The sequence below is a fragment of the Ammodytes marinus genome (genome assembly GCF_949987685.1).
Source record: "Ammodytes marinus genome assembly, chromosome: 24".
In the NCBI taxonomy this organism is placed as follows: Eukaryota; Metazoa; Chordata; class Actinopteri; order Uranoscopiformes; family Ammodytidae; genus Ammodytes; species Ammodytes marinus.
Genome location: NC_137228.1, coordinates 6,971,294 through 6,988,610, shown reverse-complemented (window position 1 = coordinate 6,988,610; position 17,317 = coordinate 6,971,294). Strand labels below are relative to the sequence as shown.

Below are 17,317 nucleotides of genomic sequence, written 5' to 3'. Positions count from 1 at the left end.
GATATTAGATCAAAGAACGTGAGTTTGTCTAAAGCACTTTCCATCGTGCCATATTTGTAGCAAGGAGCAGCCTGCAGTAACAAGCAGGGGGCCTTCAGCGTTTCATGAATGGACTATCTGCAATCCCTTTGGTACACATGCTGACCTTCATGTCTGCATCAGTATTCAACATATGTTTGCCACAGCGCAGACATTTTAATTGCCAGGCCGAAGCCTGATCCCAGTTGGTTAGACTGCAGGGTGGATCAACACAATAAGAACTGTGTAGTTTTTAAGACACCAGGCTTTCTTAGCCATGCATTCCAAGAAGTGGGGCTAAAGTCACATCTGAATATATATTGATCTAAACATTAAAACCTGCCTTTTCAGCCTGCATCACAAAGCAGTGCTTCAAAAAGGGTCAGAAAAACTCCCGATAATACCAAGACGACAGCATAAGGACCTAAACCAATGGATTTTGGTGTGTTTGAATACTTGCTGCTTAACATAGGAGAAGTGATGAAACATAAGTTATAAAAGCGAAACATTAAGATCGAGCCAAGCAAGAGGCTTGTCCAGAAAGAGCCCCCCCCCCCCCTCTGATATATTTTTGGTGTAAACAGGATGGTTTTGAATATTTCCAAGTTTTTCATTGGAATAATTCTGAAAACGAAGATAGAGAGATTCCCTGAATGAATGAGGATGAAACACAAAATAAGCTAACCTCCATCCTGAAATGTCCTCATTGTTTAACAGTATGTCAATAAATAACCTTTGGCACAGTAAGAACATAAAGACAGTATTCAAATAGCCTATATTCATATTTTCAATGCAGTTTGTCACGTAAAATGTCTGAGCCAGTGTACACACGATACCATGACCAACAAAGCCACACAAAGAGCGCAGGCACTTGATGTTTCTCTTTCTTTCCGGTTTTGCAACAAAGCGGATGCTGCCAATAAAAAAAAAGAGAGGGTCACCTCACATTCTGCAACCATGCACATAGAATTTCAAGTGACCTCTTATACAAAAAAAAGGTCTCATCAACGAAGGCAGGGGATATTACTCAGCGCATGACTCATAGCATATCGAGATGGAGAGAGTGAAAGACAGGAGATGGATGGGGGGGGGGGGAGTGTTGCACACCGTAGCCACCGCTAGCAGCGCCTGCCTGGCTCTCCTCGGGGGCTTCAGCAGGTGCCGCAGGTGCCGCCTGTGCTGACGGTGGTGTAGCTGATCTTGGACATGGAGGTTGCCATAGAGGCGGCCATGGTGGTGCCGTCTTCCCCCGCCTCCCCCCTCCTCCTCCTCCCAAACCAGCTGCAGCGGTGACAGAGCCTCTGGGGGCAGCAGCAGGCGAAGGTGGACAGCAGGGCTTTGCGGAAGCGCATGTTCATGAAGCAGTAGATGATGGGGTTGACGCAGCACGAGGAGTAGGACAGCAGGTGGATGAAAGATATGGGCGCTCCCGACAGCGCTTTGGCCGCCGAGCGCGAGTCGAAGGCCTTCCAGGTGTTGGCCGAGTACAGGGGCATCCAGCACACGAAGAAGAGCGCCACGATCACCATGAGCATGCGCACCACGCGCTTCTTGGCCTGCAGCTTGGCCTTCGACGTGTTGCTGCGCGAGGCTTTGGCTTTGGCGGCAGAGGCAGACAGGGTGGGCAGCTCCACGGCCGAGGAGGGCTTTTTAGACACCTGGACGTAGCAGCCGTCGTCGTCCTCGTTGTCGTTGGTCGCGGAGACAGCCCTCCCCACGCCGTTCTTCTGGGCTGCGGAGGGTCAGAGAACACGCGTTTGATTGATTAAATGATATAATGTGTACAAATATAGAGTGCAACATAACATGGTGAATAAACAAGTCCCAACAAGCACATGGAAGCGTTTAGTGATGTTGTCAAGTTTATCTTTTGACCTGCTCCCTTTGACTACCATAGAGCTAAGCTAACCTGGATGAGCAACTTTTGAACATAAATAAAAATTAAATAAAAAATGCACACACAGTTACAGGAACAGCTATGTCGTCTTTTATTGAGCCAGAGAGTGAGGTAAAAAGCTAAAAAATAAAAAAAATTATGAACTATTACTTTAAGAAAGGATCTTTCTGAATAGGAGGGATGACTACAAACCTGTTTAAATGGTTATAGGGCGTCTGATTAGTTTTTGAGAAAATTTCAAACCCGTCGTTTAAAACGGCACAAAGCACTGACTGAGCGCCAAGGAGGCGAGATCATCATTTTGCTGCCTCCCAAAGAAATTAAAAAAACAACGTTTATGGAATAACAGCTGCTACCGCTAAGGCTATTTTAAATCGTCTCAACCTTGATGAGTCACACACAAGAATGGACTCCATGGAAACTGGTGCTCCTGATGCACCCAGTCACAACGGCGGTTGTAATAGACCTGGATTAGCCACATTTCATCTGTACCGAACAGATTCGTCTTCGTTTTCATGACGACTGAGAGGTGTATGAAATGGTGTCATTTCAAATGCGTCATTACTGGCAGCTTTCATATTTTTTCCAGACTTTTGATCAATCTTGCCGTCTCCTGTATTTGCTAATGTTATTCGCCGCAGCCTCACACGGCCTCTATGAAAAATCGAAAATAGATGTTTTCATACATGAGCTAAATCAATGCGAAACAACAGAGAAAAGCCTCTTAAGAAGTTTGGATCGAAATACGTGATGGGATCTCACCAGGGGTCTCTGCGCTCTGGCTCTGCTCAAACTGCATGCCTCGGAAGAGCTCTCTGGATATCAGACCGTAGGCTATGACCATCAACACTCCCGGGACGAAGAACAGAGTGAAAAGCAGCAGCACATACCTGAAAAACAGCCAGCATTGGGGAATAACAACAGAGAGAGGGAGAGAGAGATAGAGAGACATAGAAAGAGAGAGAGAAACATAAAGAGAGAGAGAGAGAAGAGTCACTTCTACATCTGAGTTGTATGTATCATCAGCATGCAAAAACAGCAAAACATCAGATATATTGAAAAGCAGGTGTACAGTAGAAGGCCCTTTGGGTGGTTGAGTCCTCACTGACAACCTGCATAACCCCCATCGGTGTCCATCAAAGGACGACTGAAGCATCTCGTGGCCAGTCCTGCTTATTTATCCCTGAGGTTGTTGTTTTTTTGCCGATGCCATGCCTACAGATATCTACACATGTTTAATGCTGCTCCAAGTTTATTTATTGTGTTATTATAACTTTATACAAAGTCAAATAACTTCATGGTACTTTGGTTTAATAGAACTTTATTCAATTAAAGTCACTAAGAAAAACATATCCCAAAAATAGTGTTACAGTATGTAACATAAGGCTTTATAGCCAATACCTGGCCTATACTATGTTACATATACTGGATTTAGCATTGCATTCTCTAATAACGATGGAAAAAAGGATCAAAATCATTTAGAGATGTCATACATTTTGTTCCGCAAATGTTTCTGGCTTTGTTGCCCACAATGCAACCTGACTGCAGGTGAATGGTTCTGCTAGCAGAGGCTAATGTAGCCCAGGTACACTTTAATGTGTAACGGCCATGATTCATTGATGACAATGAGTGAATGGAGTAAACAAAACACACTCCACTCAAGACTGATGCGCTGTCAAATACTTATAGTCCAAACATATCACATAACACATCACTCTACAGCTCCAATGTTTGCAGAGTGAGACGGGGCCAGTCGGACCAGTTGGACCGCCTAGCTGTCAGTTAGTCTTCCACGACAGGACACTGAGAGGTAGCAGCCATCCTGTTAGAAAACATCGGGAAGGCTTTCAACACGACCTTATCAAACTGTTGACATATTGACAGTTTATACAGTGAGACCTATAGTGGACCCCACACGGACACCGCACAGCATAGTAAAGGTATTCGACAAACCACCAAGGCATTTATGAAATTACATTTTTTCTGTGTGGCTATGCTGTGAAATGACAAATAGGAGACATTTTCCCGCGGCTGCAGTCTGTGCACACACGCTCGTCGATAATGGCTCTCTCTCTCTCTGGAGTGCTTAGCTTAATGACACCTTGTTCAGTTCACCATTCAGCTCAGGACATTTTGGAACAGTGCACATAATTGAAATGTCCTTAATTCCACATATATATTGGACTGACCTTCACCAACTGTGTAGCTTTGTTCCAATGCAGCCAAAGTACATTGAAATACTTGGGATTCAAAAACTGTACAGACTCTCGCTGTGACTGTGAATCAAATGAATAAGCCCTCTACATGAACTCAACTATTAAAGAGCAGGCTGGAGAGCGCAAATGAAAAATTCAAAAATCTATAAAGCGCAACCTGCGAATAAACAAGATAAATACAGCTTACAGGTGGCACTTTGATCGCGTTCAATCTTTGCAATCTTTTGATGCATCTGGATCACAGAGGAGGCCTCCCCTCAACCAAACCCAGATCAGTCAGCAGCATGAAAGAGAGGAAGAGGCCGGTGTATCATTCATTTCTCTGATATTCTAATGTCTTCCCTGTCTTCCACTTATCTATTTAATAAAAAATAAAGGCTTCAGTGAAATCCTCTTATCAAGTGGCTGTTTGATAGCCGTGAACTAGGATGAAGTCTGTTGGATGAAAGCTGTCAGGAAGTGTGGATGTCTGGGGGGGGGAACCCATAACATTTTTTTAAATAACATGATGCATAGTCAGAGGCAGCTCCCTCCCTTTTTTGTCAGTGTTCGCGCATCAAGTGAAAGCGACGTGATTATCAACTATGTTTAGTTTGCATTCAATATTATTATTTTTTTTTTTTAAAGATTCTTTTTTTGGGCATTTTCTCTTTATTAGACAGAGTTTTGGAGAGACAGAGTTGAAATAAAAAAATAAAAATCATTACCATGCACCTGTTGCTGAGAGCAGTTTGTAGATAAACTGTGTAGCAGCAGGTCACGGGTTGACCTTTCTGTTAATGTAATCATCTGCTTCTAAGTGTTTTCTTCATACGTGGGGAGGAATTGAGATGATAGCAAGAATTACCCCGCAATAAGACCTCAATTTTGCCTCTCATGCTACAAGCTGTCTGCCCTGTATCCTTGCTGGAGAATGTTGGAGTTGTATTTATCCTGACAGGAAAGTCTGCAAGGCACTGCTCAGTCGTAATGATTCACATCCTGAGGTTTCAGGGATCTATTCATCTGACTTTCTTTTTTTTTGCAGGTAAACGAATCCCTATACTTTTGTCTGAATTTTCTTTTTGAATAATAGGGGTTTCTCTGGGGCATAAATGTTCTCAAAATGATCTAGTGGGTTGATTTGCTTCTTTGTGAATACCGTCACCCATCCCTATCCGAAGTGCCTTTTGCTGGGAGACCGCTTTTTTTCCTTTATCTAGGACTCCAGTGTGCGTATAGAAGAATAATTACGAGAATGGAAATCCGTCAACATTGGCTCGTTAAACACTTATATGGCTCTTATGTGTCTTGATCATCATCTCAGACGCTTCGTTGACTCTGCTGCTGCGATAGAGAGAGAGAGAGAGAGAGAGAGAGAGAGAGAGAGAGAGAGAGCTTCATTAGGGGCCAAAGAAGAGGTGGCCTTTTCCTCGAGTGTGCGCTGGATTGAAAAGAGGTGATATCTCCATTTTTAACCCCAGACCCCCGGTGTCCTTTTTGAAAAACGCGGCCACAACCGGCAAAAAGAGGAAAAATGTGAAAGGTGCCGTGCACTCTTTATTTGCCATTTTGACATCATCCTCCTCTTCCTCCTCCTTCCTCTTTCTCAGCGAGCAGCAGACAGACTAATTAACAGGTCTCCCACTGCCTCGTCTTTTTCCCCCGCCGAAGCTTTACACTTTGATTGACAGTCGGAGAGAAAAAGAGAATTGTTACGATTGTTCAAACACAAAAGGGCCTGCCAGAGAGACTTATAAGGTGTTTTTCTCTCGCCATGTTCGGCTATACCTCTCCGTTTTAACTGCACCATGCTACATGAGGACAATTTTCTTTCTTAACGGACAGACGTAGATGGACGGACGATCCCTTATTTTTGTATCTTGTGCTTCACTGCGTATCCGTTGACTTGCATTTGAACAAACAAAGCATTAATCATCGGCCTCGGAGGGCACGTAGACTGATAGATGACTTTCCTAACTCAGAGCGTTCTACAGGGCTTACAGCAGCAATTGTGTATCCCTCTCCTGACCTTTTGCATCAGCCTTGCTCTTCCTCAATCCTCCATCAGTGTACAGTGGAAGGCAGAGAAACCATCATGTTGATTTAGAATGACGGCTAGCATAGCACCATACGTTCTCTCCCCAGCACTGATACCAAGAGCACACACATACAGTATTATCTACAGCATTATTGACTGTTGTTTGTCATACAGCCATCGAAGGAAACCTTTAACTCTATTACCACCATTGCAGCTTTAGCCCAAGGGGTTCAAACATCAAATGGACAAGAATTTACTCAATTTCTAAATGATTTCCAATACGACAACACAGTGAAGATTTAATATGCTCAACAAGATGTGGGGACTGACTGAGCATGGGGTAATTTACTTTCTGCTTGTTATGGCAACGCATGTGCAGAATACACAATCACACTGAATGCTAATCAGAGTATTTCTGCCCATTAGGGAAACAAAGCCAGGAAAGATTGTATTCATTTCTCTGACGGCCTAACCCCTGCTAATTAACCTTTTACTCACTTATCACTGCCAGCGTATGGAGGCACGTCCAGCCAATTATTTTTAGGACAGTGAAATCTTTTGAACAGGTTTTCACTGACAAATCATGCGGCTAATTTTTTTTTTAGCTTTTTTCCTCAACTCTCATTAACATCAGATCAGAGAAATGTTTGATGAATGGGAAAACACAGGATTTGCGTTTCACTTGCCTATTGTTGGTCATTAAAGTTGCTACGAGGAACTTTGAAATGTTTCTAAAACAGTCTAATTTTTCCTCTGATGATCATAAATGACACGTAAGAGCAAACAACGAGACCTTCAGCGCAAAGAATGCTATTTTCATATAGTTTTTCTTAAAGCTGGGGTATATGATTTCTGATTGGTCAAAGTTAACAGGAGCTGACACTATGACCAATCAGAGCGAGGCTTCCATTCTCTGTTCTTATTGGCTGTTTGGACTGTCCATTCACTTTGGCACAACTTTGTTGGTGTAGAGCGTGTCAGGGAGGGACCATAGGGGAGGGACCAAAGAGAACAAGTGGAGCGGTTGAGGTATTTGGATTCGAATCTCTATCCCAACTGCCATTTTCTCCCCAAATCCTCCACCCCAGCTTTAATGTCCTTTGTCATGGTACGCTCAGCTGGCATTGTAACACTCCCACTTTTGTACAAAGGGGATCCAAGAATTAACACAAACCGAAAGTTCCCCTCGGAGCACCTTTAAGCTACTCTATCAGTCAGTTCCCTGCCAGGAAATAGTCCCCACCCGCCACCACCACCAGGACTTACCAGGTCTGCTCGACTTGCTTGCTGGGCCAGGCCAGGCGACACATGTGGCCCAATGTACCGTTGGACTTGGGGAAGGACCGGAGGATGCTGAAAACCGGGTAGGGCACCATGATGAGCAGTGACACAATCCAGGTGGCGGCGATGACTCGGTAGGCGTGGGAACGGGTCTGCCACGAGCGCGACTTAAGCGGGTTGCAGATGGCGCTGTACCTCTCGATGGCTATAGCCACGAGGCTAAAGGTTGAGATGCTAACGGAGATCCCTGCAAGGAAAAGAAAGGACAGGGGGAAAAGAAAAAAACATTTAATAAGCGAAGGTTTTGGTTAGCACATGCAAGCAGTGTCACCAAAAAGTACATCGGTCGAAAACTACGCCATGAGAGAGCCGTTGATGTGAGGAGAACTGCAAGACTCGTGTGGATATTCTCTGTGGTTTTGTCACTACAAGCGACAGGTTTTTTTTACATGGAATTACTCACGGGATCCAATGTTATTCAAATAAATTCAGTATATGTGCCTTTATCAAAAAAAAATGTCAACCAATCGACCAAATAAATTCCTTCTTTTTCAACTGATTCATCACACAAACACAAAAGTGAGTTATTATAGGCCTCACCCAGCCATCGATTTGCAGAACAGTTGACTATAGCTCGACCACGCTCTACAAATATAGGCCTACACACAGTGACACTTGATGGCTACGAGACATGTCTGCTTAGTAGTATCAAGTGTATAATCCACCTCGTCAAAGTAGCACTGGATGCTCTGTGTTAATCCCCGGACACACTCTCCAGGCATTTGACACAGGATACATTCCTTCAGGGATAACCCAAAACCAAGCTGTATTTGCATATACGAGTATGCATAATCTGCAGGCAATTAATGTGAATAGCATTAATAAAACCCACACCTGCGCGACAAATAAATCCCCCACCCGGGGGGGGGAGGGGTGATTCCCATTTATCCTCTTTCCCTATGAGAATCCACGATTTCAATTCACCACTTTAAGGTCACACAGTAATCTCCATTCTGTGTTCCTTTGCGATACTGTCTAAATCCATTGCATCGCATTGTCATTCAAGGGGTGATGTCATTATGCATAGTTCTATGAGCATAATGCAAATCAAGCTACAGTGACTGTATTCAATTATGTGAGTGGTGGACTGCTCTATGGCTCTGTGGAGAGCAATTGATCCTGGATGAGCCTTTGGCCGATGGTCTCAAACCAATCATCAAGTCTTTGTTCCTCACTGTGGGGAGAACTTTTGTCATCAGAAGTTTAAAAAAGCGTTTGGAGGATTTCAGTGCTTTAGAAGAACCTTCGAAGGTGTGAACTGTAGAGAAGAAAGAGAATAGTGTGGGGATCTGTTAAGGAGGAAGAGAAAGGCTTCAATTCACTGCCGGCTCAAACCCCGAATAAAAAGCACAAAGAGAATGTCTTCCACACAGAGAAAGACGTCTGAATCTATGCTTTTGTGTGTTATAAAAGACCATTTCAGCTCTATGCGAGAACTGTACTTTTTCTTTTTTTTTTGGTCGCCGCTACGATGACATAAGCCTGTCAGGATACTGGATGAAAAAAATAAAAAAACTGACACACTCAAATGGAAAGTGATATATTTACATATTGTAACTCAATAGTTCTATGCACATATTTCACACAGACTTCAAGCTTGGTGTGTCGGCTTGACACAGAGTTGATGCACAACTCCCCCATTCGACTGACTTTAATGGTGCCAAAAAATAAAAAAGGGCTCAATGAATATACAGCAACATTCAACTTAATGTCACCAAAACATATGCTACGATTTTCTACCAAATAGAAGCTACACAAAGAATAGTCAGCTTTCGCCATGTTGCATATTGTAAATATACTGTGTATATAAAGCCTGGTCCTGTGTAACTGGGCTTTAAAAAAAAAAAAAAAGCTCAAACTATGAGTTAACAGCAAGGGACTCATTAGCAGGCTCCACCTGACTTCCTAGAACTATAGTGTAAGAATTTCGTTTTAATAACAGCCTTTGCCGCCTATAGGCTGGGGTTCTTAAGCCTGCCTGCAGAGCACAGGATGGGGGTGGGGGGCGGGGGTGGCGACCACCAACCCCGTTCCCCCGACACACACACACTCCTGATGCAATGTTGGCCAGTCCATGAGAGCAGCCACCTCGATCTAGACAGAAGGAGGGTGGGTGGCACTGTCAACACATGGCAGGTCCTAACAGTGCACCGGCAGCACAGCATGAGCCTCACACAATAAAAGTCTGTCGCACACCCACACATCCCTTTTGTAGTTCTAAGCACGGACATGGAGAATGAGCAAATCACACAAACAGGGGATGGGGAAAGGTGTGTGTGTGTGTGTGTGTGTGGTTGGGGGTGGGGGGGGGGGGGGTTCCTTTGTTGATGCCCGAAGGTAGTCGTGCCCAAGCCGCAGCGAGGTGGACATTTTTGGGGGTATTTTCGCCTCTCGCTTTGGGGTGGACGAAAAAAAAGGGCGATAAATTATAACCAGTGAAGGTAGATGAAAACGCAGTGTTTATGTAGCGCTCTTTTCTAAAGTGCTCCACAAAGCAAGCAGACACAGCAGGATGAAAAGATAAAGGGCATTGTTAAAACAGAGCATTAAAACACTGTAGGATGCAGATAAATAAAATAAACACCATAAAAGCCCTTTGTGTATAAGTAAGTTCTAAAGGAATAGTTTTGACTTTTTTAGCTAGTACGCCTGGTCGCTTTCTGGCAGAGTTAGACTAGGAGATCAATAGTACTCCCATGTCTGTGTACGGTAAATATGACACTTCTTTCTTGTCTAGCTTGGGCCATAGAGCAAATAAACATAGTGAAATGTCAAAGTGTTTTTCATTTATGGTTTAATGAGAGGGGAGGGAGGGAGGGGAGTGCCAGGTTTTGCAAGTGCGAGGAAAGTGCAGTTATCTTAAGCTTTTGAAAGACATGGAATGAGGAACGACACAATCGTCTTCACCGCCGACGGTCATACAAAACGGCAAAGAAGAACTGTGGAATCCGCTCATTGTATCTGGCAGAACACATTTAGGTGCATTGTTTTCCAGTGCATGAAAAAACGTGAGGTTGAGTAGCAGTGGGCAGCTAGAAGACGAAGCCAAGGGGGAAACAAGAGAGCCACAGGTTTTCAAACGGGTGAATATTTTTCATAAAGACTGATAGCTAGGGGGATGTGCACATTTGTGGTGAAAGGAAGTGCACATCAGGGTGATGTATAGCCGTGGCGCTCCACTGATTTGAATTGATGACACAGTCGCAGCAGGTTAGCAGACAGCAAAAAAATAAAATAACATAAATTCAGAGCCAGACTAATGGGCTTTTTTTGTCCGAGCGCTACAGTCCAAAATTCATCAAATTGTTTTCAACATTTCAGTTCAGCTCCACTCGACCATCTGTTTCATTACTGCCAGGGGGACACTGGTCTGAGATCAGTTTGCACTGATGGGGCCAATTTGTCCAGGGCCTCGACGGAAAAGAGCTATGACACAGAACAGGAAATCATTGTGTAACACAACACACTTTAAAATGGACTGCGGCTGCTAGTTCGTGGATCATACTGTCGCATGCATTAATACTGTATGTGCATTAAGCAGGACACAGTGGCATTCTTCTCCTGCCTATGAATTTTTAACTTTCCAAATCACCCAGTAGCCGTTAGAACGCCACTAAGACCCATAAACCATTGCTTTCATTTTCCATGTGCTATTCAAAGGGAATACAAGTCCCAATAAGGGCTTCAATAGAACTGCTGCAGATTCTTGCTTCATTTTCTGCTAATACATTAAAGGCCTACTTCACCGGTTTGAATATGAAGGTGTATTGAATTCTGAGATCCTATGTAGTATAAATGTGCGAACATTTTTTAAATCGGTTCATCCTAGCCTAAGAAAAGGCAGACTTACTTTGTAAATATTACTGTGATGTCTTTTACTGTGACATCACAGTAATATTTACAAAGTACGTTTTTTTTAACCCTATATTTCTCTTTCTGTGATGTCACGAGAAAGAGAAATATAGGGTTAAAAAAAACACTCTTTCTGCCTTTTCTCAGGCTAGGATGAACCGATTTTAATTTTTTTTTGCACATTTATGTAGGGACCTCCTAAAATACAGTTAAATAAATACAAGGTGATTTATTTAATATATGGGTAATTACTGCTTAATAAATAAAGTGTTTATTTTATAAGTGGGTAAACTGAATGGAAACTGCATTTTCATTAATCCATTGTTTTTTTGGTAACTTGTACATTATTTTCGATGTGTTTTAAGCTGAGTACCCATAAGCCAATAAGATTCATGTATGAAGAACTCTTAGCGAATCACAGCTCATCTTATTGGGGAGTACAAGTTTAATGAGGAAGTGAAAACGGTAACATGTGCGCATTCGGGAGAGAGACTTTCAGCAAGCGGACGAACAGGACTGAGAACTTAGTTAAATGGGGAGATTGATTATTTGTTGACGCAATACTAAGTATTGGGCACAAATATCAGTTACGGATAAACTTTGTGTATAATGTGTAGTGTTGACTTAGTAAAGTAAAGTGCTCCACCGGGAGATAAAGACTTCACTTAAGTGCCGTATTGGATGGACGCTGTTAGCTGCCTCGTGAGGAGGAATTCCACCGCCGGACCTGCATTGCCCACCGGAGGACTATCCGTGTTTAACTCGCCTGCTATCCTTTCACCGTACGCTGAGCTGTTTCGTCTCGCCTGCCATCGTTTCACCACAAGACCCGTTGCCGAGAGGGATCTTCTGTTTTATCTTGCCTGCCATCGTTTCATCGCCGGAGCGGCGCTGACGCTGTCAGCTTTTCTTTTTGACCGCCATTGTTTCGACGTCATCCCAGCTCGTTGATTTCGGCCGAGCTGGTGGATATGTGAGTAGTTTCCGACACAGAGAGTGTCGCAGCAAAATAAAGGAATTATTCATCATAAGTGCACCAACTTAGGGGCCCCAACTAATTCAAACCCAAGCGCTTGGTATATTTAGAGAACATTTAAAAAGGTTGAGCTGGTTAACCAAAACATTTAATTTATTTTAATGTGAAGTGTGTTTGAATTCAAGTGTGCTAAATGTATTGGTAGTATTGTTAACCCTGGTATCTTTCCTGTTAGGGGATATAACTATATTTCAGGTTTAAAGGCTACATGCCTTCAGTTTGGGTTTATTTCTTAGACTTTTGCATTTGATGTGAAAAAGGTTTAAAGGGCTCTTGCCTGTACATTTATTTGCATTTAGCGCTAGTAAATAAATCCCGATTTGTTATGCATTCTAATTTATTGTCCTGAATATTTACTTTTATATCTTTTTCTGGGGAAATACCATTATAGCTCATAGAGTGTGAGTTAAGTAATTCCACAGTGGAGGCACTGCGCTATTATTTCTAAATCATTTATTTGTTACATATGCCTGTGAATAATATTGTCTACTGGTAACGGGAGATTTAGCCAAATTCACCATTCAACTGCTAAGTACTCAGGATCCTGTTGGTTAGAACATTTATATAGTAACCTTATTTAATCATATTATACTTCCAGCGCCAGGAAGGGGTTACATTTTGGAGGCACTGCTGAGATCAATTTCGCTGTTTACCAGACAGGCAAACGTTTTATTATTCAGTAAAGTTTAACACACAACGTGAAACAGTACAAATAAGTTAAGCTTTTAGTATCACTTAAGTATGGATTTTTCTCAAGCTGTTGAGTGGAGTCTAAAGCAGACTGCCAATCCTTCTAGTACGATACTACTGAGTAATGTACCAATATTCACTAGCAAAGAGACCATTGATAAGGTGCTAGACACAGTTAAAGTATTTGGCCGCACTAAGATAGTTGACAGACGTGGAGACCTGACAGGCACACAGTTGTTCATCTTGGTGGAATCAAGCCTTGACTTAAACCCTGACTTTGTACCTTCACAAGTAGGCATTGAAGGAGAGACTGGACCCTGGGCCGTGCACATTGTGGACAGCCTTGCTACCCTGCATGCTGCTCCTGAAGAGGATGCTTTTCACACAAAGCTGATGTCACTACTTCAAGAGGAAGGAAAGTCTATGGAGGATTTTCAGACCATGGTAACAAAAAGTCAAGCTCCCAAAGCTGATGTGAATATGGATCTAGTGACTGCTATTGGCAAATTAGTGGACAAATGCAACCAAGTGTCTACTGATGGACCCAGCTACAGAAAGCTGAGGCTATTCTCAGGAGTAAAACCTGTACCGTCAGGTGAAGAAGAATATGAAGCCTGGATGGAGCAGGCAACACAAATGATCAGTGAGTGGCAATGCACTGACTCCGCTAAGAGACAGCGTATAGTAGAGAGCTTAAAGGGGCCTGCTGCTGACATAGTTCGCTTTCTGAAAGTTAGCACTCCTACTGCCACAGCCACCGACTATTTATCTGCTCTTGACACAACATATGGCACCACAGAAAGCGGAGCTGACATCTTGGTCAAGTTAAAATGTACCTACCAGAATGAAGGAGAAAAACTGTCTGTTTTCCTGTATCGCCTTGACAAGCTTCTCCATCGCGCTCTTCTCAAAGGAGGAATTAAAGCTGAAGAAATGAACCGAGCTCGGATGGAACAGCTGATTAAAGGTGCACTCACTCAAGACATGGTTGCGCTCCGTATAAGGATGAGTCACACACGCGAAAACCCCCCTTCATTCTCTCAGCTGATGCGAGAAGTAAGAGAGGAAGAAAACTGGATTAGCACCAGGGAAGGAGTAAAGAAAACTGTTACTGCCTCCACCACCGCTGTACCACCGTCCTCCGTTACGTCTGAGCTTAACAGCCTAAGAAATGAAGTGAAAGAGTTGTCTTCTCAAGTGAGCAAACTGTTGAGGGTCGCTCCAGCTACTGCAAAACCTGCAACACTGACAACAAAGACCACACCCCCTCAGCAAAAACCTGAAGTGTCTGCTTGGGATCCATCATCCAAAGTGAAACTGCCCAAACCTATACAGCCAGGTATTTTCTGCTACAATTGTGGGCAGGATGGACATACAAGGCCAGAATGTAAAGAGCCTGAGGATCTGAGAAAGGTTAATCAGAAGCTGATCAAAGCAAACCGGAACCAGGGAAACTCCCAAGGAGCCAGGTGAAGGAACGATGCTTGGCTCCATGTGAAATACGTTCCACTCAAAGTTCAACTCCTGTGACGACAGACACCAAACCGTTACCTGAAGGTCTCATTGGACCTCGCTCGATTGCACCTGTGCAGATAGAAGGCATTTATGCAAAAGCTATTCTTGACAGTGGCTCAGTGGTAACTATTTTGTACCGCAGCTTTTATAACACTTACTTGAAACACTTACCGATTCATCCACTCACAGAACTTGAACTATGGGGTTTAAGCACTGAACAATACCCATACGATGGTTACGTTGCCCTTAAACTTGAGTTCTCAGCCTCTGTGACTGGAGTGGCACAGACAATTGACACTTTGGCTTTATTATGCCCTGACCATGAGAAAGATCAGGACGTCGCCATACTAGTGGGAACAAACACCAAGCTGGTGAAAAAGATGTTTGACTCCTGTAAAGAACAAGCAGGAGAACAGTTCATGAGCACTCTGAAAATACATCCCGCCCTCAGAGAAGCCTATGAGACAATCACTCAGTCTAACAATCCAGAAGATGTGAACAAGCATGGGACCGTGTGGTTTACCCAGAGCAAGCTAATCCGTCTGCAACCAGGACAGGTGTTAAAAGTCACTGGTATCCCCAAATTTCCTGGTGATTTCACAGACCAACTAGCGCTGGTAGATCAACCTACTGACACCTTTTCCCCTGAAGATTTGTGGGTGAGACCAGAAGTTCATCCTGCAACAGTGGTTTCCAATAAACGCATCACTGTGACAATAAAGAACCTCTCAACAAAAGAAGTTTCTCTGAAACGTGGAACCCCACTAGCCCACATTTTCCCCGTTAACCCAGTTCCTCCGCCTAAGGCTCAGTGCTCTGACAAAGTGACAAGTCAACTAGACCCAGCAGTTTTTGACTTTGGAGCATCTCCAATGCCGGAGGAAGCAAAAAGACGTCTCTGTGAGAGTATGATGGAAAGAAAAGAGGTCTTTTCAACACATGAATGGGATGTAGGTTGCTCCAAAAGTACCAGTCATGAGATCCGACTCAAGGATGCAAGACCCTTTCGAGAGAGATCACGGCGCTTACCGCCTGCTGACTTCGAAGATTTGCGGCAACACCTACAGGAACTACAAGCCCATGGCATTATCTCTGAGTCGCGTAGTCCCTACGCATCGCCCATTGTAATTGTACGCAAGAAGTCAGGCAAAGTACGAATGTGCGTGGACTATAGAACTCTTAACCTCCGAACAATACCAGATCAGTACACCGTCCCAAAGATTGAAGACGCTCTCCATTGTATGTCTGGAAGTAAATGGTTCAGTGTCCTCGACCTGAGGAGCGGGTACTATCAAATACCCATGAGTGAGGCTGAAAAGGAGAAGACGGCTTTCATATGTCCATTGGGTTTTTACCAATTTGAACGCATGCCCCAAGGCATTTCCGGAGCACCAGCCACTTTTCAAAGAGTCATGGAGCGTACAGTTGGAGACATGAACTTTTTGGAGGTGCTAGTGTATTTGGATGATGTCATTGTTTTCGGACGCACCCTCGAAGAACATGAAGAGCGGCTGCTTAAAGTTCTTGACAGGCTCAAAGAGGAAGGTCTCAAAGTATCACTCGACAAGTGCCAGTTTGGACGGACTTCTGTCACCTACGTTGGACATGTCGTGTCGCAGGATGGTATCGCAACCGACCCCTCAAAGATAGAGGCTGTCATCTCTTGGCCAAGACCCCAAACTGTGACCAAGCTCAGATCCTTCCTTGGATTTTGTGGCTACTATCGCCGCTTCGTGAAAGATTTCTCCAAGCTCTGCCGCCCACTCAATGGACTTCTCCAAGGCTATCCTCGCTCCCACTCAAAAGTGAGTATAAATGAAAAGCAAGCTGACAAGACTTACTTCAAGCTTTCTGAACCCATTGACTCTCGATGGACTGAGGAATGCGAGCATGCATTTCAAGAACTCAAGATACGACTCACTAAAGCACCTGTTTTAGTGTTCGCTGATCCGCAGAAGCCATACGTACTGCATGTGGATGCTAGCCTGGATGGGCTAGGTGGTGTCTTATACCAACAACATGAAGATGGTCTTCGTCCAGTTGCATTCATTAGCAGAAGTCTCTCACCATCTGAGAAAAACTATCCAGCACATAAACTGGAGTTTTTAGCTCTCAAATGGGCTATTGTGGATAAACTACATGACTACCTTTATGGGGCTATCGTACAAGTCAGAACTGACAACAACCCTCTGACGTACATCCTGACATCAGCAAAACTGGATGCTACTGGTCATCGCTGGCTCGCAGCACTGTCCACCTACAACTTCAGCCTGAAGTACAGACCAGGTCGGCAAAATGTTGATGCAGACTTATTGTCCCGACGCCCACATAACAGCATGACACCTGAGGATGAATGGCAAGAGATTCCAGTTCCAGGAGTACGAGCTCTCTGTCAGAACGTGTCAAGCAACCCACGAAACAAACATTCCTATCCACGTGTCATTGAACAAGTAGGAGCAACAGTTTCAGCTGTTCCCAAAGCATTCTGTCAAGCAGCTGCAGTAACAGCCAATCATATGCCCACTTTTAGTTCAGCCGAGCTTCAAGCCGCTCAGAAAAGTGACCCCTGTATTGGTGAGGCATGGCTAGCCATCAGTCAAAAAGTACCAGCAAATCAAATACCGACAAGTCATCCAGATGTTACACTTCTGAAACGAGAGTGGAAGAATCTGTCCATTGAACAAGGTCTGCTGTACAGGACAGTCAAACAGCCCGACAAGCAGTCACGTAGA

General features: G+C 43.9%; 1 protein-coding gene across 1 annotated transcript in view; it reads right to left on the bottom strand.

The window, feature by feature from the left end:
• Positions 1 to 1,169: 1,169 nt before the first annotated feature.
• Positions 1,170 to 17,317, bottom strand: part of LOC307269858 (cholecystokinin receptor-like) — a gene marked incomplete at both ends in the record, with an annotated part of 44,452 nt that continues 28,304 nt past the window's right edge. Inside the window, 3 exons of the mRNA XM_080052940.1 lie at positions 1,170 to 1,750; positions 2,678 to 2,805; positions 7,418 to 7,679. Of these exons, the coding sequence (XP_079909066.1) occupies positions 1,170 to 1,750; positions 2,678 to 2,805; positions 7,418 to 7,679 (971 nt within the window). The remainder of the gene's footprint in view (positions 1,751 to 2,677; positions 2,806 to 7,417; positions 7,680 to 17,317) is intronic.